Source organism: Channa argus, chromosome 14 (genome assembly GCF_033026475.1).
Source record: "Channa argus isolate prfri chromosome 14, Channa argus male v1.0, whole genome shotgun sequence".
Lineage (NCBI taxonomy): Eukaryota > Metazoa > Chordata > Actinopteri > Anabantiformes > Channidae > Channa > Channa argus.
The window spans coordinates 3,300,181-3,323,757 of record NC_090210.1 but is presented as its reverse complement, the minus strand read 5'-3'; the positions used below and the strand labels follow the sequence as shown (position 1 = coordinate 3,323,757).

The 23,577-nt window shown below is 41.2% G+C and overlaps 1 protein-coding gene across 1 annotated transcript in view; it reads right to left on the bottom strand.

Moving 5' to 3' along the window:
- LOC137098114 (solute carrier family 22 member 23-like) overlaps window positions 1-20,777 on the bottom strand; it is a 29,700-nt gene extending 8,923 nt beyond the window's left edge. The window contains exons 1-5 of the mRNA XM_067473954.1: window positions 19,977-20,777; window positions 14,466-14,569; window positions 14,207-14,361; window positions 2,574-2,742; window positions 1,358-1,485 (exon numbers count right to left, since the gene is read on the bottom strand). Coding sequence (XP_067330055.1) covers window positions 1,358-1,485; window positions 2,574-2,742; window positions 14,207-14,361; window positions 14,466-14,569; window positions 19,977-20,414 — 994 coding nt within the window. The 5' untranslated portion in view covers window positions 20,415-20,777. The remainder of the gene's footprint in view (window positions 1-1,357; window positions 1,486-2,573; window positions 2,743-14,206; window positions 14,362-14,465; window positions 14,570-19,976) is intronic.
- Between the last annotated feature and the right edge of the window lie 2,800 nt (window positions 20,778-23,577).

Here is a 23,577-nt window from a genome sequence, read left to right as displayed (position 1 = left end):
TATGTTACAACAGATACACTGTTTGTGACAATTCAGTGATAAATAAATACAGTATTTCTTTTTTTAAATAGAGCTATAGAGAAAAGAATAGAGGGAAATATGTGGGTCAAATATCTCTATAAAAACCAGCCTATGAACTACTTCACTATGTTTCTTTGTCTGCCAACACACAATGATTCCAGTGTATCTGCATTAAGCCTATAATGGTTGATATCAACCTGCTCTTAGAGCACCGGTCACGGTAAGATCCCCACGTCAAATCTCAGTTTTCAGGTCAAAGGAAAGTCTTGATAGCAGCCCGGGTTCTAAAAGACTCAAACCGGATTCTACGCATTTCCACATGTATTTTTAATGAGCACATTTCATCCTACCCGACTAGTTTCCCACTGGCTTTGTGAGACAGGTATGGAAGGAAAAAAAGAAAAAAAAAAAGCTCAGAGAAGAACAGGAATAGTTACTGGTGCGGCAACACCCCTTAGCACTGTGTATGTTTTGGTATTGGAATACAGATTTCCACAGAAACACACGTGTGACGCCATTCCACAAAACTGCCTCAAGGTTATGTCTGGCTGTATCACTCAGGCTTTCCAGTGGTCTCTTGGTTAAGTCACTAACACCTGAGTAAGACTAACCCTGCTAGTCACTTTCTGAACAGTAGTTACACATGCGTTTGTCATGTCTGAGTGCTTGAAAACATTCCTCAGCTCTTCTTCTAGAGCAGCAGTAAGTGTACGGATGCCAATCACTGCAGTGGAAAATACAGATCTTAGTGAAGGGGTTTGGGACTAAGAATAAAACTGACTGTGCTTTACTGGGGCTTTTACCAGGAATTATGCCGTTTTTTTTCTTTCCAAAAATGTATTGATAAGAACAACGCAGACTTCTACACCTATTGACAACAAAACCCTCCTGTCTGTCCCTCTGGCAGCTCGTCTGAGCGCAGACAGTTATCCCAGGGTCACACCGCCTGACCCGCGGCCATCTGGCGTCAGCTCACCGTCATGTCAGCTCTTATCCAGCCACCCAGGATATAATGAAATTAATCATGGTTCCTGAGCGTCAAAACGTACTGTTCATTACCCACTGCTAGCTCTACAAGGGAACGTTACCATGGTAACAAGACAGCAAACGCATATAACCTTGTCATTCTGGTTTATTTAGAAAGGCACAGCTGAGGATATCACTATGCACCCTACCTTTCAAAACAACAACCGAAGAATAAAAGCTTGGAAGAGGAGACTGCTGCACACGTATAGGCAGCAATCGATTAACATTTTTTTTAAAAATGTACCAAACAAAATTCAAAATGTAAAATGCAGCTGATGGGTTTAGAAATTTGTCTGAGTATATTTATTACCTGTGAGGATGTTGTCTGCGTCAAGCTCCACGTTCACCTGGTTCTTTGTGACTATATGACCGATGATCCACTTGGAGCGGCAGTACTGCTGAGTGGCCAGCAGCCAACGCAGTGACTCCGGGAAGATCCTGTCAAAAAAAGCCAGAGGGAACGTCCTCATTATTAGGACAGGAGCAATGGTTCAAAGCAAAAGTTGCGCTCATTTGGCGCAGTACTAATCTTGTTTTTGTTACCCGCATTGCCAATTCAAGCATTGTTCCAGAAAGCTAGAAATATACATTTAACACTAAACTGGAAGACACACGCTGCCGAGTCACAAACAAACACGCACACACCATTTCCAGGTTGTACTCTCTCGAATCAGGGCGGTAAAAACATGTGACTGCCAACACTGTTAGCACTGTCTTTTTGTTCAGCTCTGTTGTCTAGCATTTTTGCATCATGTCATGTTGCACACATTCCTTGTGAGCAGTGGATTTGATAGTTAGAAAAATAAAAAAAATTCCAAAGTTAGCTTATCTTCATTGAAACAGATGTGTATGCAAGTAAATATGCAGGAGCCATCATCTTGCACTGGTGTGGTTTAAACTTTACAATTAGATCACACAGGAATTGAACAACTGCATTTTCACTTTCTATTTGTCCAAGTCTATGTATTTGAATGTAACAGTAGTGTGTGTGTGTGTGTGTGTGTGTGTGTGTGCTGTTCTGACAGCACTATTATAGCATTGCAATAAAAGACAACCTGAACCTTGGACATCGCTTGTTACTTGATATTGATATTTGATCTTCTAACAGCAATCTGTTGGAACCATGAATTTCGGCTATGCTTCTTAGCCAGAAAGTCAATGATCAGATTAAAGCAGACATACCAGCTTAACATCAACAATGTTGGAGCCGGTAGAATAAATGAAAGAGAATGCGCAAGTATTTTTTTCCTGAGTTTTTCCAAAACAAACTGCGGTCACTACATCTGAGTGAACAAACAACACTACATTTCATTCTACTGGAAATTTACTGAGAGGAAAATGCCTTTGAGGCAAACTCTGCAATTCTTTCTTGAAATTAATTTTAAATCTGACTGCAACAATGTGGATTCTATAAATGCTGAATACTAACACTTGTTTGATTGTTATTGCAGCTGGCACCACATATTTTATTAGTGTCTTTTGTAGAATTTGGCCTGTGGCGGCAGATGCTCGGCTCTTTTCCTTACCAGATGTAGGACATCATCAGCAGCAGAGGGCAGATGATGACAGCTTGGAGTACCTGCCAGTCACGACTGAGGTATGCCACGGCGGGCATCAGCAGCTGACCACCCAACATCACAAAACTGGCCACCATGGTCATGGAAAAACGCCATCCTGGCAAGCACAGCTCAATCCCTGCAGAAGAGAATCAACACAAGTGTCTGTTAGTAGGTTTTCCGAAAAGGACAGAGACACAAAATGAGAATTTATGACTTGGCAAATGCCACGTTTGCCATGTGTCTTTATCAATGTGATCCCACGAGTATTTATTCAAGTGGAAAACTGAGCTGAGGCATAATTTGATTTGTTCTTCTGCTGACAGAAATGGGGGAAAGTCAATGAATCAACCATCAAAACATAACACACCACCTTTGCCTACGTGAGGCAGACAGGCCAGAACATGGTCCTTGACAGTAGTGTGATTTACACAGTTGTAATGCATCATGACAACCACAGATTTCTTTAAGAAAAAAAATCTGTCTCAGATTTAGAGACAGAGAGAAAAATCAATTATGAGTTTACATGTGATTAACTAACCAGCATTTGCCACACTGCAGCCAACTATTTCCAAAGGAAATGTGAGACCAACAGTCTGCAAAATGCTTTATCAAGGCAAGAAAATACAGGATGGAAATATTATTCATTTTGTGAACAAAACCATCAACAGTTGGTCTCAGCTTTAAAAACAGGAGAATTTGCTTCTTTTATTAGTTCTTTGAATGCTTCTTTTTGCTTTGGACTGTTAGTTGGACAGAACAAGCATGTCACCTTGTTAGCAAATTACTTTTTTTTTTATATAAAAAAAAAAATAAATCAAAAACTAACAAAGGTTCCTTTACAGCTACAAAGCATCTAAAGACATTTAATAAAAGGTGATAAATCGGAGTGTTCAGTTGTTGTTCTGAGACAGCAGACACCCCAAGACAGAAGGCTGCTGTAAGGGTGAACTAACCAGAAAGCGGTTCCTTGTGCTCATTTCTCTGCCGTGCGAATGGCACCGATTCATTCACCCAATCATTAGCATGCACACCACACTGGAAGTCAGCAACAACAAACAGTCTAGCCCTTCAGTTCCTGCAGTAGAGGCCATGGCCTAAAACCATAGTAAGTGAACACTACGGTAACGCTGCTTCATTCATTCATTCATTCATTCATTCATTCATTTTTTAAAAACATCACTTTCTTTTAAATACGTCTTTTCTGCTTCCTAGGAATGTTAACAGGCTCTAGATGAGCCTTTCAAGGTGACAGGGCCTGTATAATAGTGGGTGTCAGAGGCCCCGCTTCATTCCATTGGAAAAGACTGGAATTTCAATTAGGACTTGCCCCCTTCTGAGGACATGAATAATGCTCTCTGTTCACAGACACTATCACAGCTGGAATGACAAAGCCAATGAGTGGAGAGCAGGGCGATGGGTGCAAGACCTGCTGAGTATGAACCAACTAACCTCAAGGCTCCTTTTCTGTGTGCTGCCGGGAGAAAAGTGACGGTTCACCGATTATGAACTGAATGGGATTTGAATTCCTTAGTTATGTATGAGGCGTCATGTGCGTTGAAAAGGTCACTGCATTGGGACCTCAAAAGTACATCCTATGGTGAGCTACAGTATAGAAAAATGATCACACACACACACACTGAGATCCCAACATACAGTATAGCAGCACGAATTATAGTACGTTACCCAGTTGACAGTTCTAATAATTTTACAATCTGAGCCAACCAGCACTCATGCAGTTGCACTCAATAATTATTCAACCTCCACTGAAAATTAGGTGTAATGACAAAATGCATACATTTCCAGAAGTATTTAAACAGCCCAACACAACTAATCTTACAGGTAGTTCCTGGGCAAAGTCGACACAAAAAGCAAATTTAAATGATTACAGCTTTCTCAAAATGATTCAGCAACTTCATAACGAGTGTCTTCACTACTTAGTGCAGCACCCTTTTGCAGTCGTGACCTGCTGCAAACATGATGCATTGCCAGACACAAGCTTCTGGCAGCAACCCTGAAGAATCTTAGTCCATCCCTCATGGGCTATGGCCCCGGTAATAGTGCACTTATGTGCTTAAGCTTGCGTGTTGCAACATCTTTCTTCAACCAGATTTTCTATAGGGTTCGAGTCAAATGACTTCCAGGATTTTTTCAGTAACCAAAACTCGGTGGACATTGTCCTGTTGGAAGGTCCAGTGATGTCCATGCTTTTACTCCCTCACAGACACAGACTGCTTTCTTCTAAGATGTCCTGATACTTGAATGAATCCATATTGCATTCTAACACGCGTTCGGTGCCAGAAGAAGCAAAACAGCCCATGAGCCCTTCGTTACTGAAGGCCTTCATTAGTTGCATCAGTATTACTGTGAGGTTATGTACTGTATAAAGTTCCAGTTCCGGTTCTTATAAATGTAATCCCAGTTCTGGTAGGTCATCTTAGTTGGTTAGCTCTTCTGTTTAAGTTTGCAGAAATTTTGGTGGGACACCAGATGGGTTACAAAAACCGGGAATGACATCATTCTTTCTCTGCTGCAAAATGAGAATTTTAAAAAATGCATGCAGTCATATTTGTATACATCCTGTAATATTACTAACATGTCAGTCAACATCACTGTAAGGACTCTTTTTGAGCTTTTCTAAAATTTGGTGGGGTAACGAGACAAAAGTGTCGGATGAATACTATTATTTCTAGCAGTAAAAGTAGGACCCAACGTTATTTCTGAGTGTTGCCTACACTGAGGTGAAGTACGGGCCATGAGCTCCTTACTCCAACTGACCTTAATCCCCCATAACCCACTAGATCAGCATTCCCATAATGCCCCGCCGTTGCCTGTGTCCTACCGATGTAAATAAGTATATCTAACGTAACACAGTATCAAATTAGCAAAGATGTTAATCGGCATGACTAAACCAGCAGAAAGGTCACAGCAACATGGCAGCTATTAAAACCCAACTACTGTATTTACTCCACACGGACTTACAGTGGACTTAGAAATAACTTCATCAATGATCAAGCTAATAATAATATAGATGATGATAATCCTCAAAGAAGCTTTGGCTGGTTGGCTGAGTTTGGATAAATATCTTTGGCGCACATTATAGTAGGTCCTAAGTCTTCTGTCAGGTACAGAGTGCAGTCAGGGAGGCCTATTGTTTCACACTTGATCACTAAAGGCACCCGGTGCAGCCACTCTGTACTCAGGGGCTAGTGTCATGACTTTTTTACTGGTCACATGAAATCCAAATGGCTCCTTGCCACAATTTCACTGCCAAATCCACCTACCTTTAAAAGATAAAAATACTGTGGGGTCTTACTATTCTGAAAGTCAATGTATAAATGTTTGCTTGTGTATATGACATAATTCTAGCTTATTTTTAGTAGTGTTGATGTGGCTTTGCAGTACAAGTCATTGTACTAATATATTGCTAAGCTCCACACCTTTGAAACTGTAGACATCAATGGAAATGCTGAGTGATTTTATTTTGTGCAAAGCACATGATAAGATTTTGGACTGCTTCCTCTAAGTGACAGGCCAGTATAGCATTGTCAGCAAGCCAAATTTCCCTGAGTAGGACCTAGAAAAAAGAGAAGCACGTACAAGACTCACAAATACAGTGGATGACAATGAGCACAAGAACTTAAAAAGGTTTCCATCATCTGTGTTTGGTTCTACATTACCAGCCAGCAGGATTTACACTCGGACGATAAATACTCAATCTTTCAGGCTCTGAGAAAGTTTTACAGATATCAAACCTCCATGAATTAAAAGCAATAATAATAAAAACAAAAAAGAGACTTTGTTTCCCATTGAGGGTTTCCTGTCAGCTTATTTGCTTTTATTATACCCTAAGAAGATGGTTTAGGGAAGCAGTACATTTTTTTTTTTGTTGCAATATCATGAGCAGTCACTGGAAAATAAAATAGCTGAAGGGCTGAGGGGCTGAAGGCGGTGCCCTGTTTATACATCCATGAGTCTAACCGACAGTTAAAAGCTGCTGAGAATTGGGCACATTTCTGTTACGGTGCACTGTTTGCATTTCAACAACACAGGATATTGCAATGACATTAGATAAAAGGGAGATTCCACAGGTTTTTTGGCTCTGTGTTTTGAGGACAGGAATAATCATTGGTACTCACACGTCCTTCTCTGATAAGGGCTTATTGCCAAGAATAAAATCAAACTCATTGATTGTTCCCATGTCTGGAGCTGCAAAAAAGCTGACCAACTTCCACTAGCCACTGGCCCTTTGACCTATGGGTGCTGAAACTCTTATGAATCAAACAATAGATAAACCACCACCAAGAGGGTATTTTCACTGATGCTGTGTGTGTAACTGTATGTCAGAAACATTCCAGTAATTCCACCACTTCCACCCAACGCGCACAGATCAGCACAAAACCAAGCTATCAGGTATCTGGGAAATGGGACGGACAGTTCATCTGATAAATATATATGCCTGAGTCTGAACAGATACATGGAGATTCATGAGCTTGAACAAAGGAAAACTGAAACAGCATTCTGTCTTTTTATACTCTCGTTATTTAAAAAAAAAAAGAGTTCAAAGGTCAATGGTGTTGAAATGGTTTGGCGTGTGAGTTCACTCATGGACTTGTGTTGAGTTATGACATGAGATTAAGTCATGCAAAGTCTCTGACAAATATCATGAGTCAAAACTGGGAACTTAATCATTTGGTCAGTCAATTTCAAAAGACAAAGAAAATGAGGTTAAACGTACACCCTACATCTGCTAATGTGCAGGGGGAGGAATTCTGTTGAGCAACCAAAACTGCCAACTCTGCACAGAAGGGAACTTTAACTCTGCTCAGGGGTTAGAAAAAAAAGCTCCGTCTGCACCTTAACCCATTTATCAGGAGACAGCTAGAACACATTAAAGAGAAGGATGACAACAGTCCAACGTGTGTGCCACAGAATATACCATTTCTTGGCTGTTAAACGTGCACTCTGCGCTCTGTGCACAGTAGCTCACAGCCTACCCCATCACGTTTATAGTTTAAAATCCTTTTCAGACAACTTAAAAACAGGCAGAATAAAAAAAAAATTGGCCTCAGAAAGGCTCAGCGCAGTATCTCTGCCGTCATCAGGGAGGCATGGTCATATGCTGGGGTAACACAAAATCCATCAAACAAAGAGGAATAGGACATTGACACCGGGGAAGCCATTTACACATATAAATACATAAAGAGCTTCCATCTTTATGTGTTTCCCTTTCCGTCTCATCAGTGTGCAGAGAGATTCACATTTGTGGTTACAGGCGGGAACCACAGAGAGAAAGCACATCTTTTAAAGGCAACATGGGAACGGTGACAAGGACAACACTGGCCATGGCCTGAAAAGCCTGACAAAAAAAAAAAAAAAAAGCTGCAACAGAGCATCCTGTCTGAATAAAATAGTGTTACTCAACCTTCTAAAGAATGGAAGCATGCATGTAAATACCTGAGGAGCACACATGACCGTACACATAATGTTTTCATCATCTCATGAGGACAGATCAGGTGAGAGTACATAAATAAGTGTTGTCACATGATCAAACTGTTCGCGTCTTAAGCGCAGGGACAATCTGCACGTTTAAGCCTGATTGGATTTGGCCTAAAATTTCACAGGAGAAGTGTGAAATGGCCCAACTGAAATGTGTATTATTAAAACCTTGAAGCCGGCATCCTTGCTTAAGTGAGGTATTACCTTAAGGGCAGTCAAATGATAACCAACACTTCCACCCAATATGGAAAAGTTCAACAGCATGTTTTTACTTTGTTATCATGGTGCAAAAAAAAAAAAAAAAAAAGTCAGGGTTATCATCCATTCATCCATTATCGTAAACACTTGAGGGGAGGCTGGATCTCAGCTTGCGTTGGTCGTGGGTTTAAAATTAAAGAAACTGAAAAGGACTCCTGACTCCTTTGTGACACTGTATCCTCACATCATCCTGTAGGTTGTAGGCTGCCCTTCCCTGTTATTGACTACTACGCATACAAGTCCAGTGCATGTACAAAAGGAGTGACAGCAAACACTAGCCACTCAATCAAGAGCCTGGGTGTGTCCACACCAATACACACTGACACTGGTTTTTTTTGTTTCCCATGAGAACACACTGTACACCTGCTAACAGGAGCTCGTGTTACGTTCATGGATTAGACATAAATGCAATACTATGAAGAGGCTTTTTGGCACCTTAGTCTCCCTCCATCTTGCATCTTCTCTACCAATCAGGAAACTTTCCCAAAGCTAATTATTAACTAAATCAAATTCAGGCCTCATATGAATAATGTATGCTGTGTGCATTTTAGCCAGGGCTCAATAGAAAAACCACAGAACTAAATCAGCCTGGAAAATAAAATCACTGCAGCACAGGATGTGGTTTAATTATTGCCATTTTGTGGCGCACACTAACAGGTGAGGTTTTACAAATGAACTTTAATTAGGCACTGCTGCTTTTTTTTGAGAAACGATTAAATTAACGAGACGATTACTCAATGCCAGCCGCTAACTGTGTTTGCTTTTGTGCGATCTGTTGCGATCAGTAGCCATGACATGGCATCAGGACAAACAAGCAAGTGAAACCACCGTAGTGTCTGAAAATCGCTTTTGATTTCGTCATTATTTCTCCACATGCCTTATGGGCACTGATAAAGCTGAACAAGTGCTTTGCTTCAGTTGGGAAAGTATTTTATGACAAGACCAGAAACAGCTACGGTCTAGTTAAAGAGGGATTGAAAAAAGAAAAATTCGTCGACCATCGCACATTGCGCAATTGGGAGCATGTGTGTCAAAGGTCACTGACAGCAAAGTCACGCAGCTCTTTATGATCCAATCACGAGGTCTGTGTGTGTTGCCTTTCTGCATCTCTGTGTCTCAATGTCTGTGTCTCCCTGCAAGGCTTTCTTTGCACACACCCACCACATGTACAGGCTCGCTGCCGCTCAATTCGGACGTGGAAGGTGAGCACTTAGACGACTTTAGAGACATTTGGTCTTTACTGTAAGCCGCTCACTTCTACAGAGTAAACATCCTGCCTCTTAAAAAAACATCTAACCGTTGCAATCGGAAAATAATAAGGGGTACAATGAAAAACATTAAGGCAGCGTGTAAATACAGATGCACAGAGCAGGCAATCATTTTTTTTATACAGAAAACTACTTAAGCTACTTACTAGAAAAACAGAAAATACTGTTCGACTCTGTTGGAAAACAACTGATTACGGCAAGTGCTCGATAAAACATGCGTAAGCAAAAAGTGAGCTTGGCCTACTGCCCTAGTACACAGTCACCGCATCTCAAGCTGATCACAAAACTCACACAAAACAAGCGCTGCAGCCAGCTAGCATGACTCAGCAGATGTGGGCCCATGTTTTAATGTGAAAGGGTAGATGACGAGGGTCTGGGCTGTAGGCGTGGGGGGAAAATCACACGACTGAGAAGCACCGTGACTTTGAGCTGCTCGCTGCTGTGATGCTGAAAATAAAATGTATTTTACATACTATGTTATATATACACATATATATCCACCTGCTTACCCTGTGCAGGTTCCCATGGCTCTGGAGCCCACCCCAGTTGTCACTGGGGAGAGGTGAGGTGCACCCTGGATGATGTACTAATGAAACACTGGGGTATAAATAGCAGCAAGTCCTTCCCATTATTTTCTATAACCATCTGCTTTCCTATTCTGCTGTTGCACTTTGAAACCAACACCACTGTAGGTCAGTGCTACAGAGAGATGCATTAATGCTTAAAGTTAACGTAGAGAAACACTTGTTTTTCACGCAAGGTTTTGGTGTATTTGTATCCCGCTGCGTCTTAAGAATAGCATTCGTCAGAGGTGAAAAATGTGGCCTTCTCTAGGCAGCTTCCACATAACTCAGTCTATATGTTCTAATGTTTTCTTCCTCAGTCTAGCTGCTGCTGGTCCCCGTTTCCTCACTTAGTCTGAAACCACCACACCCTTAATTCTTGTTTCTGTCTCTCTGTGTGGTAGTTCAATGTACAGATTTATCACTGTATTCTCAGAATACACACATTTTCACAACTCTTTATTCTAGACTAAAATTCTAGAATAAGATCGCAGCCAGGCTTCAAGACTCAAAACTAAGACTGAATCACTCATGGACTGATGAATAGGGGGGGGGGGGGATTAGTGTAAAGGTTTCCAGTGTAAACACAGCTGAAGTCAGGATTTGGTTCCGACTTTCCTTTGTAAGCAGAGTCAAACAAAGCACGCCACAAAAGTGCTTTAGAATGACACATGCTGCAGTGTCATATGACTGACACAGTGCGATGTCTACGGTGAATCTTAGCATTTAAATGGGTGAATGCATCCAAACCGCACCCTAGACAGACGGTTTTGAACTGCAGTGGCTGAATCACTCCAGTAACATGAACACTTTTCTTATTCTTGTTCCAGAGCTAGTTTTGTCAATAGAAAGATTGGCTGCTGGGTAATTATGTGACAGAGGCCACACACACATGATCGCAAATGAGTGTGGAAGTAGAGCAACACAAAACCTACACAAATATGCAAAGCTCAAACAAACAAGTCCCCAGTTAGGCCAAGCTTACAGTGGAGCTTTCTATTTAGCATTGCAGTTGCAAGTTTTTTGGTAAACAGAACTATCATTTCCAGTCACAAAGAATTAGAGATTAGTAAAAACAATGAAGCATCTTAGATGAGATAATTGGTTTGAGAATGATTTAATGAGTAATTGGAATGGAACAGTGCAATAATAACAAGGAGGAAACTGATTAGCTGAGGTCATTGCCTGGCTGCTTGTTTTATGCCTGTTAAGTTACTTTTATACTGAATTACAACCACTGGCTGCGTTAAATGTATCAGCAGACTCCACAATGTGCATCCTAGACTTAAAACAGAAACCTTTCTACGAAGCAGAAATACAGTACATATCCTATTGGTCTCCGAGTCAACCAGACAGGCACTTGAATGGATCATAGAGGGTAAAGTGGTGACTCTGGCACAGTGAGGTACAGTGGTCATTGTGCCAATCCTGTGGTTGTTGGTTCGATCCCCGGCTCCTCCAGTCACATGCCGGACTGCCCTTGAGTGAGACACTAAACCACAACTTAGTTTCTCCTTCCAGTGAGAGTTGCTCCCTCATCGGTGTGTGAGTGTGTGTGTGTGATTGAGAGTGTGAATGGGTGAATAAGAAGCAGTGTAAAGCGCTTTGAGCGCCAATAGGTAGAAAAGCTCTATATAAGTGCAGACCATTTACCAATAAGGTGCAGCTTTCATAAGGATCGGATTATAGAAAACCTGTAATATAAAATCACCTGTAAGTAAAATTAGCACTTGCAGTTCTTTTACACTGCAGAATGCTTGGCAGAATAGGAAATTCGGTAAAACTCCAGTAAGATTTTACCTTTAGCACAAATTAAACAGACATATGATGATAGGTAATGTACAACATATTAAATTATTAAAGTGTGTTAAGTTTTATCGCCCATAGTCTACATTAGACAGATAAAAACGGCTTATACAAAAAATGTTAGTAGAAACGTAGTTTAATACCGAACGTGCAGAATTTTTAAACCGTTCCACCTCCAACTGACAACTACTGATTCATTGAACCATCCATTGAAGGCTAATGTGAAATGAATGGTTGCTGATGTCACATGTTTTCAAATTTGATAAGACACCTTACTTTATGATATAATTCCACTTGTTTCCTTCCTGCTGTCCCACCCCCTTTTCCTTCGTCCTGGGTGCAGACTAAACGCCCCTTCTATTTTAGGAGCAAGGCAAGGCTTTTCACAGTTTACAGTGTGGAGTAAATTAAAAAGACAAGAACAGCGAAGGTCCATTCCTTCATCCCTGAAGTCATGCAGCCTTCTTCCTTCCCTTCCTCGCTTTTCTAGCTTCCCTCTACACTGGTCGATTACTGCAGTCAAAGAGGCTTTTAAAAATCCATCACCGAGACCAGAATGTGCATCAACTGCAAGGCCAATTAGCAGGACACTATCAGAAAGTCTCTTCCCTTCCATTGTTTGGCGCTAGCACAACATGGAACTAATTATTTAAACCTTTAGTTTGCTGAGAAGGTCACAGAAAGAGACCCGATTCCTCACCACATACATTACAGTCTTTCTGCAGTGATGCATGAAACTATAGCAGAGACAAGTTACCAAACCACCCGACCCCCGTCTGTCAGTATCAGATTATTGATTAGCAGCAACAAGGATTAAAATCTCAGGAAGAGACGTGTGCTTGTGCACCTAATATAATTTTAAAGAGTTCACTTCAAGGATAAAGAGACTAACAGCTTCACAGTAATGAGAATTTACCCATAAACAGCATTCAGTTTAATAAATGTCAGTCACTGCAATCTGAGGTCCCAGTTAGTCTTGTTGTACTGGAGTCCTACCTTTAGTTAGAGACAAGTGACGAGAATTATAGTGTAATGATTTGTTCGTGTTGTTAGTGAGAGCAGTAAGTGGGAAGAATCTAAGTATTTTATTTTTCTTTAATATAAATCAACAATTGTCACAGAATTATGTTAAGAATATTTTTTTTAAGTAACTAAGTCGTAGTTCTTTGACTTTCTTTTGACATAATTCTTTGACTCCCTGCAAAAATAAATTCAAATAAGTGGGAATAATATATAATATATCATTATAATATATCAAGTTTTTACTTAGCTTCAACAGGGAGAGCTGCATGTTTAAATCTTGAAACTGAATTTACAATGCAACAAGCGCTGCCTTTACTTACTAGACAAGGAGCCACCTCCCAAACAAACCAGTTTGACTAACCACTAAACAGCACAGGCCTCCATTATCGTTTCTGCATTTGTGGTGTGGCCATTGTCTGTCAGTTCCTCGTTTAAGCACCAATTAAAAAAACAGATACTCAAGACCAAAAAAAAATTCATAGTTTCTTTTCCTTTTACAATTGAACATGTGAATTCCCTAAACTGCTCCCCTATACAGGAACTAACTGAAATAGCAGGTCAATATTTTGATTTCACAACAAGTTAAAGCAGTGTGTAACACACCTTGTATTAAGTTGGAGTTTGGAAGGTTGTGTCTTTTTATCTAATCCCTCCAAAACCAAATCTAACGAGCTTCTGCTGGACCCAACAGAGTCTCTGTTTGTTGTAGTGTCAATTAATGATTGCTACTAACTACACTTGTAACTACAGTTACTTCCAACGCAAAGTCATGACCTGCATTTACCTCAATTATTTTGTGTACTTACAGGTGAAAAAAGAAAAAGTGTGTGGGAGCAAATAAGTTGGCATTGGAATATTAGGGTGAGGTGACTTTATCCTGCTCTTTAACGGATTTGGGGAAACACCAAAAACAAAACGTTATCCTTGCTATATTGATTTAATATTCTAGGATCTGTTAGTTTTAGCCTTATTCTATTAGCATTATTCAAACCACAACATGTACCCATCATGTGCAGGCTTTGTAGGGTTCTTTTCCATGTGAGGGGTAAAAGTAGGAGTCAAACTTCTGTTTGATCTGGATCATATCAGAGTCTGGTATTAAACTGAACTGAGAAGCCGTCTCTAAGTTTTCCAACCCGATTTAACATTTGAGGAAAATATTGAGCTGGAAACATTCGAGACTTACTGAGGACGTAGAGAGAGAGGGTGATCCCTGCCAGACAAAAGCCTTCAAAGAAACGCAAGGTGATGAACATGGGGACATTGACAGAGAAGGCCACAGTCAGACCAAAAACCAGCATGAACAGCACCGATATAATCAGGACTGGGTGTCGGCCAAACCTGCAAAGGTAAAAAAAAAGAAAGAAAACGTAACATATTAAACGTGGAATAAGATACATCAGTCGATTATTTTGCTCAGAAATAACTTCTTTAAAATTTCTTACCAGTCCGCAAGGATTCCAAACACTAGGTATCCAAAGATGGATCCCACCAACAGAGAGAACTTTGCGATATGGACTCTCCATGCTGAGTTACATACCAGACTCCACTGTTGAGACAAATGAAAATGGACATTAGTTCGGAGAAATGCACGCTGGACTAAACAAAAAAAGGAAACTGAAAGATAAATATAATTTTAATTTGGAGCTCTGTGACGCCCCACCAACAGATGGGCTGACTGTTCACAGTTATTAGCTAATTTGCTAGTTTTTCCACAAAAATATGTGGATAGCTAAAAAGTATTTCTGCCAGTATCAAAATACGGTATCAAGTGCAATTGACACTGGTCTCTAAAAGCCTACATCACGTATTTGATGCATCAAAAATTCAGCCCACTGTTTATGCCCGTACTTTCCCCAGCTCGAGACAGTGGGTCAGCATAAACAAACATTTTTATATTTCATTATCTATTTCTGCCTTCTCTACAGTGCTTCTTTGCTGACGGCACTCGCCACCTCAGGGGGATTCCTAGAGTGCACAGTGTATGGTGGCTTGGCATGACTCAAACACGCCCTGTTTTTTCCCCCTAACTGTAGTGACAGGTTGTGACAACGTGTACGAGGTGTCCCTAAAGAAATCCCCCCCCTCCCCGAGCCCACGTTTTCGTTTACCACTTACATTATTACCCAAATATCCTGCTTCTTACTTTTAATAAGGATGAGAACGTGAATTTCGAAGAGGTGGAGGAGTTACTTTTTTGGCAAAGTATTGACTGGCAGGAACCAGGAGCACACAAGGGAGCATAGTGTACGGGAGGCAAACAAAACACGAATGATGTCATGATAAAATCCCATTTATTTTTCTACCTCGGATTGAAATAATGTAGTTTCTCTAACCTCCTCTAACCTCGACTATGGTGACCTGTTCCAAATGGAACGCTCCAGGATTACCCAGTCACCCAGCCGTCACGTGATCCAAGCATGCCACTCATTCATCGTGTCAGTATCAATGTCAGCAGAAAAAAAAAAAAGACCGGGAGGCAAACACGAGCCTGTTGCACAACCACTGCAAACCATCAGTTTGTTTTTAAAACAAAAAACTGAAACTGCCCTTCTCCAGGAGGACTGTGACAAACCGTGTGCAGTCAAACGAAACTATGAGCTTTGCTGTGGTGGCATGAAGAAAATCCAGCAAACTGTGATTCAACGTAAACAGGAGTCGAATCCATGCAGCTTGACTGCTTGACTATGCCCCTATTATTTCTGTCAGTTGCTCCTATGCTATTCTCCTGCTCATTTGGGAGTAATGTATAGAAGCTAGTGTGTGGAGTTCAGTTGGACGTATATAAATCTATTAGCCGACAGAAAATGCTGGACAATGAAGAGCGACAAGCGAATCAGTTAAAATCCCCAGGGTGTCCGTATGACTGGCCACCAATGAAACAGTGAGTCTCATTAGATCAGCTGAAGACGCTCCCAACTACAGCTGCACATTTCTGCACTCGATGAACTAGAGATGTGGGTGGGTTGGGGGGGGGGGGGGGGGGGGGGAGCTGTGGAATAAGGAGGTAGGGAGATGGAGGAAAGGGTTGGAGCAGTGAAGAATAAACACTATACAATGCACACGCAGAACATAGAAAGAGATGAAGAGAAATATAAAATAACAGGCAAGAGAGGGAGGGACAGAGATGCCTAATAGCAGTTGTGAGAAGCGACTGCTGCATTGTTACTGCCTGGCAACAGACCATCACTGTGATTATCAGACTATTTCTGCTGCCAAGTGCAAGTTTTAGCATCACAGCCTCACTGAGGGGCTGAAATTCTAACATAGGTGTGGGTGAAGGAGAATAGAAAGGTCAGGTAAGCAGCGACCAAAAAAAAAAAAAAGGAAAGAAGTCAAGAAGGAAACAAAAACCCTCTCAGGGACCTACTGTCTAATGGCAAATATGTATTATATCTAGTAGGTATGACAAGCAACTGCAAGTAATCTGGACTCTGGATTTCAGATGAGAAATCCTGACTTTTGTGCAGATGGATGTTGGAAGTCCTGCAATCATCAGGGGCACTGATGCAAACAACAAGAAATATTTGCCTATCAAACTAATATTCAATTCAGTGCAATTTAACAGTCCCCTCACGCTGAAAGTCCAGAGCCAACTACAGGTCTGACCCCAAGGAGACCTTAGGAGATTCCTATAGCTTGAATTTCTTCACATAAACAAACTAAGACCACTGTCAAGGGTCGGACTCCCCACAATGTTCGCCCCTCCCTGTTACAAAAACAGCACTTATCAGAAATGAGCCTGCAGTATACACTCTTGTCATACACACATATAGAGCCTCAACCGAGTTATCTTTTAGTCACACAAGCGTCCTTTCCTTCCAGCTGACGCTGTGAGTGGCTGTCATTGTGTGCTGACTGGGTATCTGCAGGGGGGTCATTGCGTCCCACACTGATCCTGGGTCTGTGAAAAGGACCGACCAGCTGGGTAAACAGTATGAAGGGACACAGATCAGAGAGGCCTATATGGGTGTTCAACTGCAGTATCATCTTTCAGATCTATGGGTGTGCAACCTCCAGCACACACAGATAGACAGGGTGTACACTTAAAAAAAAAAACTTTACCCTACATTCTGAGTAAAACAATACAAAAATGACACGGACTTATTGGATAGTTGTACCAAGAAAAACAGAGGAGCCACAACTTTAAATCCACCTTTTGGGTTTATTGTTGATTTGAACAATGTTCAGTATGGACACTCTGACCGGCTTTTTTGATGCAGTGTGTTGTGACACCTGTAGATCACATCCAGCATAAGATTCCAGTCCACCACAACACGAAACCCACTTGGCACCTGTCACTTGGTGGGTTTCCAGTGTACTATCTGTATATATATCTATATAATGAAGGAACAATGACTCAATTAGCCACTCAACTTCGAAAGAAACTAATTATTTTCATTGTCAATATGTTAAAAAAAAAAATGTACATCTAAACTCCCCAAAGCCCAAGTTTGCTCATTAAATGTCTCATCATATCTCTGAGGTGTATGTGTTTAATACACAACCACCAAGCTTTTATAGTGAATAAGCAGAGGGGTTAATCTTTGCTATGATGAGATTCTCTGGCCACTATTTTGGGCAGCATGTGCAGCTGCTACTCGTCTGAATGGGAGCTGAGTAGGTTACATTGCAGAGAGAGTGTCTCTGAGCAATGATATATACTCATTTCTGAGGCTCAGTCCAATTAAGATGGACCCTGAGGAGAGCTTTGACTCAATTAGAATGGGTCTCCACATTAGCCACTCTCGATCCTTCACCACCTTCTCAACCTCAGCTGCTTACATCAGGAACTTCTTTCTGTGACACCCTGAGAAAAAGACTGAGTTGAAACATATTCCTACGCTGACGATTCTGCAGACGCGCGGTAAAAGCGTCTACTTATAAATACATGTTACATGCATGTGATATGAAGCGTTCATACAGTGGTTCGTGAGTTCGAATGTTTTGGTACATTCTGACACTACACCGTTTCGTCAGTGTTGGCCCTCTGCTTTGGTTTTCAGGGATCAAGTGTCACTGATAGCTGAGCATGTGCAGTTATGGCCATGCAATCCAAACACGGGGAGAAGTGCCAAGTCATCACATCCTGCTGCAGTGTCAAATCCTAGTCTCGGTGCTGTGGGGACAGAATTGGGCCTTAGAAGAGGGAAGAGCAGCTTGCCAAAGGGTACAAGGCCAACGACGAGTCTGAGCCACTTCTGCCTAATTTCTGGATACATTGTGAGATTTGTCTGCATGCCATCAGACTCAGTCTCCCGGCAGTGACCTTGTGACAATGTAGACTTGCATGGGGTCACGGACGATGAGTGCTGCCAACTTCTCCGCTCTTTTACTGATCAGCAGTGGTGGCAGTGTCAACATAACGTGCTAGGCTTGTTATGCGTATGCACAGGCAACACAAATGTTAACTTCTGCAGGTTATGGCCAACATAACCAAAGAGGTCACAGTGCTTATGAGCCTGGCCTCAATTTCATGCAGCCCCAGTCTCAAAACGAGCCTTAACTGATTAGGAAATCGAGACGTAAACCCCCCTCCCTCAGTTCATAGATCATTTAAAGTGCCACAGCCACATTTTCATTTGCCTTATTTAAATGCGGACACTATCAGTGATAAGCTAATGGGCATTTGGCATCACACAGTGGATCCAAGCTTAAGCTTCACAGCGCAGCTCCAGATCAGACACTTACTGGAAATGCTTGCATGCCAAACTTTCCAAAACTACAGGTGGCGCATATTGCATCTCTCTTTTTTAGTCTATTCCACTGTAGAAATTTACCATGCTGAACACCAGGGCGATCCTCTTATCTAGAGACTCATCAGAGCTAAATTTCATATGTGTACATATATGTGTGTGTGTGTGTGTGTGTGTGTAGGCTGTTAAAATATACAAACATACTCACTTAGAGGTGTAAGCAGCAACCAGTATAAAGGAGAAGAAGGAAAACTGAAAAAAGAAACTGGAGCTGAACACCTTTGCCCTACAAGTCCACGTTAAGGGAAAAATCGAGGTTGTGGGTTAGAAAGTTCCTGCAGCCAACAACAAACAACTAGATGTGTCACAGTATTTTCTCTGCAGATTTAATCCACTGATCCCGCCAACACTAATGTCAGCTTTACTCAGACGACCCTGTGGATTCAAGTTCCAGGATTTCGCTGCCCGTACTAAAAGAAGACGTGATATCTTGAGATGCAGCATTCACAGCAGGACAAGAGCTGATAGGTGTAATAATATATAAAGCTCTCACTCTTCCAGCTAGCAGACCAAGTATGATGAAGGCAGGCTGAGACTCCTCAGCCTGGCCTGTACAGACAGGAATATTGCTAGTGAATAGTGATGCGACAGGAAGCACCGAAGGTGCCTAATAACAAAAGCTGTAAGAATATCTCACATGTATTTGATTAGTAAAGTGCTGAGCGGGTGGGGTTTTCAAGGGATGGGATTAAATTCGGGATACTGTTTCTAGAGAGTGCATTAAAGACCTTCGCTCCAAATGAAAGACTTCACAAAAACAGCAAAATTCCACCAGCCCTGATAGTCTATTGCCCAATGTGTGTTGGCGTGAGCATCTCTGAGCACACTTGTGTGTCATATGTTGCAGTGACTCAGTAGTGTCAGCAACATGCATTGTCTCACCTACAGTATAACATCCTAGTGTCCTGCTCTGTGAATCCCCACACTGTGAAATGACTTAAGTGCTTGATGGGCTACAGTGGATGATGCCTTGGATATAACAATGGAGGCATAATGAACACAATCACTATGTCTAAGAGCTATTTCATTCTTTTTTTTTTTTTTTTTTAACATGTCTGTGTTGCTGCATGTAGGGGCCATAGTGCCAGAATGTCCTCTTAACGTGGATCGAGCCTAACAGGATTAACGCGACAATGCTGTCACAGTATTCAGAGCACAATGTGATGGGAAGGTTGCCCCTCCTCAAGATGGGCCGCTTACCTTGGTAACAACATTCTGCACGAGTCCCGTGTGGAGCTGAAATGTCCACTCGCTGCACCGACACTGCGTGTCCGTCGTGTCATTGTGGGAGCCGTAACTTCCACTGTCATAAATATTAGATGACCGCGCACTGGTGTTTTGGGGATTGTCTACCAAGAACGGATGGCTCGTAGTCTGGTTAGTCGGGTTCGCCAACGGCTGGATACATGTGCTGTTTGGCTGTGCAAGAAGGAAATTATCAGAGTACTGGCTGAATCCAATAAATAAAGCCGGAATCCATGTCAGCACGATCAGCTGTTTCTGGTATTTCCCAAACCCCCCGAGAGCTGGCAGGACGGAATCGTCTATCTGTGCCAGCAGCCCCGGCGACGTGGTTTCTGGGGACACGAAGCCGTTCTCCGGTTGATGGTCGTCCCTGTCGAGCTGCACCACGGCCATCGCGATCTCGCCGATAGATGCCTGCGTTGTGTGGCGAAGCCGGGGCTGCAGTGCTTACCCCCCTGTCGACTCCACAATGCGTCAACGCCCCCAGGTCCGGCGGTAAAAGCTGTGCGCACTCAATCACAGGAATGGAAATAAGACGCACCTCTTTATTATTATTATCAGGAAGCACTTCCCTCCTCCGTGTGCCACGAAAACCTGCGCGCACAGGCTCCCAATCAAAGGTGCTTTGAAGCAATTAAACAGCGATATGTGGCAGATAGTGCGCGTTTTTATTTCCCATCGTCTGATTCATTGGTTCTGTGTGGGTCAGCTAAGGCAGCGGAAAACCTAAGAAGTGCTTCCTGCGGGAGCCACAGGTAACACACCTGCTCATAAAAGCAGTGTGTTGTTGACTCTATCCAACATGGCCACCTGAAGCCATCACTTTAGCCCTACGCAGTTTGGGCGCTTTGATACGATCCCGCAAGAGTTAGAAACGACCCTGAACAAGTAAAGGTGTAAAGACAACAATTGGTTAGTTTCATCTGTTCCTAGTTATAATTAAATCAACGTGAGGATGAATGTTTGCAGTCACGTTTGTGCTGAATCAAAGCAGATGTTTTGTCCTGTTATTGGTGTTAATAGTAATATAGTACTAGTGTTTTTTTAATATGGGGCATATGTCTAAGAAAATGATAAAACAAAACAAGTAATAAATGTGGACAGAGTGTAAATAAGAACACTGTCTCTGTTACTGCTTATTTATGCAGCAACAATAGTATTCATACTTTTTCATAACATTTCCAATCGGCACAAATTCAGAGATAAATATGTGTGTGAGTGTGTGTTTTGTGACACTGGTGTGGCACAGTGTGGAAGAAGCATCGGTCTTGACAGTATGTAACGAGTGTAGAGACATTTATCGACCTTTATACACTTAGGGAGAATAAAGTGTCATTAGGATGGAAAAGATGCCAATTTCCAAGACAGACAGTCATTTCTAGTCAAACACTGTGGGCTTTATTGTTGATTATCCATTTTTTTGGGAAAGCAAATAGGCTACTAAGTATCAGTGTCAGTATATTTCTACACCTGCTATTTCACTGAGGTTTTTAAAATATAATTAATTAGATACTAAATACTTATACAGTGTAAATGATTTGTAACTAACAGTGTAACGTAGTTCAGGTTACTGGATCTTTCAGAAATTCTTTTAAAGATCATTAATACGTTTAAGGTTTTTGACAAATACAGTACATTTGTGTACCTTTATAATAATCCAAACAGATCTGTACATTTTAAGTCTTTAGTAAAAAACGTCATCAAGTCTGGATTAGTAAAACCCATTAAGCTGATAAACAGATTTTGTTGCAGATCCTCTTCACCTCCTTTGGGCAGATGAATGAATGAACTTAAGATCTGTTGTGCTGAAAGAGGATTAAAAAAACAGTCAGATTTGTTTCTGGCAACTCAGAACTCCTCTTCATGGTGTTGGACAGATTATAAGTTTCAGAAACAGATTCCTAACACACTGAAATAGTAGTTACAACTTATAAACCCTTGGCCTTCTTAATAATATTTATAGCAAAAACACTATCACGTGCCGTGTTACACAATTTATTCACTAAACGTTTCGCCCATCTCAGAAAAGATTGTTTTAATTTCTCCCACTTTTTTTTTTAAATTCCCACTGTTTTATAACACATGTTATTATACTTGATGTAGTATTGTTATAACAAAGTCCATATGGCTGCAAAACTAAACTTTACACTTCAATATACTTCAATGTTCATTTTATTTCCTATGATCACAGATCTTAAAACTTAAATCCACCAGTTGGATTTGACGTTGCGACTGTAACATGTCTCTGATCACGTGACTCCCCCTTCTGTTTAGTAATGCCTCCCCCTGCAGGCCAACATGTGCTAATACACACTGTTTACAGACTCCATTAGGCGAATCGTGATGAATTAAATGTTATTAGTTTTATTAGTTGGGTCAAATGTAATTATTTATTTTTATTCCTGTTACAGACTTACATCTCTTCTTTAAAAAAATATAATTATGAGGCAAATATAGCATAGAGTTGTGGTAGACAACACGATGTAACAGGCTAGATTTTATTGCATATTTTAAATAAACATATATATATTTTAAGGATTATTGCAGATGACACTGCATGCAAATCAGGTAGGGATGATCGAGAACAGCCCCAGGAGGGTCGGCTGAGGGCTCAGGACTCTCCTGCACTGTCTTGTTTTATATAGTTACACTCTGACGACCCCTGCAGACAGACTGGAGAAGAAGCCTTGCTTTCTTGCTATTGCATTCATATACAGTCTATAATTTTATTGGCTGAATAAAGCCACATAAATATACATGTATTGGGGAATTTGACATTTGCGAGCCCATTTGCAATTCTCACATAATGACAGAAAATGTGTCGGAAATAAAGCTGTTAATAAAGCACCATTAATAGTCTTTTAGTGTGCTGCACAAGTGTTAATGAATCAGTTATAAATATGTTTGTAACAGGAAAAGTCTGAATTCTCTGTGGTCTGATAAGAAATAATAAACCGTACATTAATGTCCAGGACTATTTGATTTGCATCCTTTCGAATCCATTATTCAGACAAAGGTTTTTACTGTAGTGTTTGCAGAAAATGTCACATGGCTGTACGCCAACAGAAACCAATTTGCTGTCGTACTATCTCACTGTTCTGTTTGTTATCATACAAACCTGCTTGTTATCCTCCCTAGCAACTAATTCAGGTGTGTCTTGGATCCGCCCCTATGCAGTGCTATGAGTCAGCTTAATATATATGTGTGTGTGTGTGTGTGTGTGTGTGCATGAGCAGCTGTGTTGTTCTGTCTGTGTCTGCGTCCTAAACCGGCTGGTTACACATGAGGTGTAAAACACATAAATCCAGAGGTGTGTGAACTTTCACTCTGCAGTGACTAATTCAGAACCTTGTCTGCTGTGCAAAGACTTACAGAGTTTGTATCTGTGGATGTGGGTTTGAATATCGATTGTCCCATTATATATTATGATAATAAAAAGCACGTTTTCCACAGGAGAACATATGCAAACAGATACTGTATATAGTTTTATTGGATTTCAAAGTCCAACAGATAACATAGTGCATCGTTGTCTTTCTTATTACTTTGGGGCTAATGT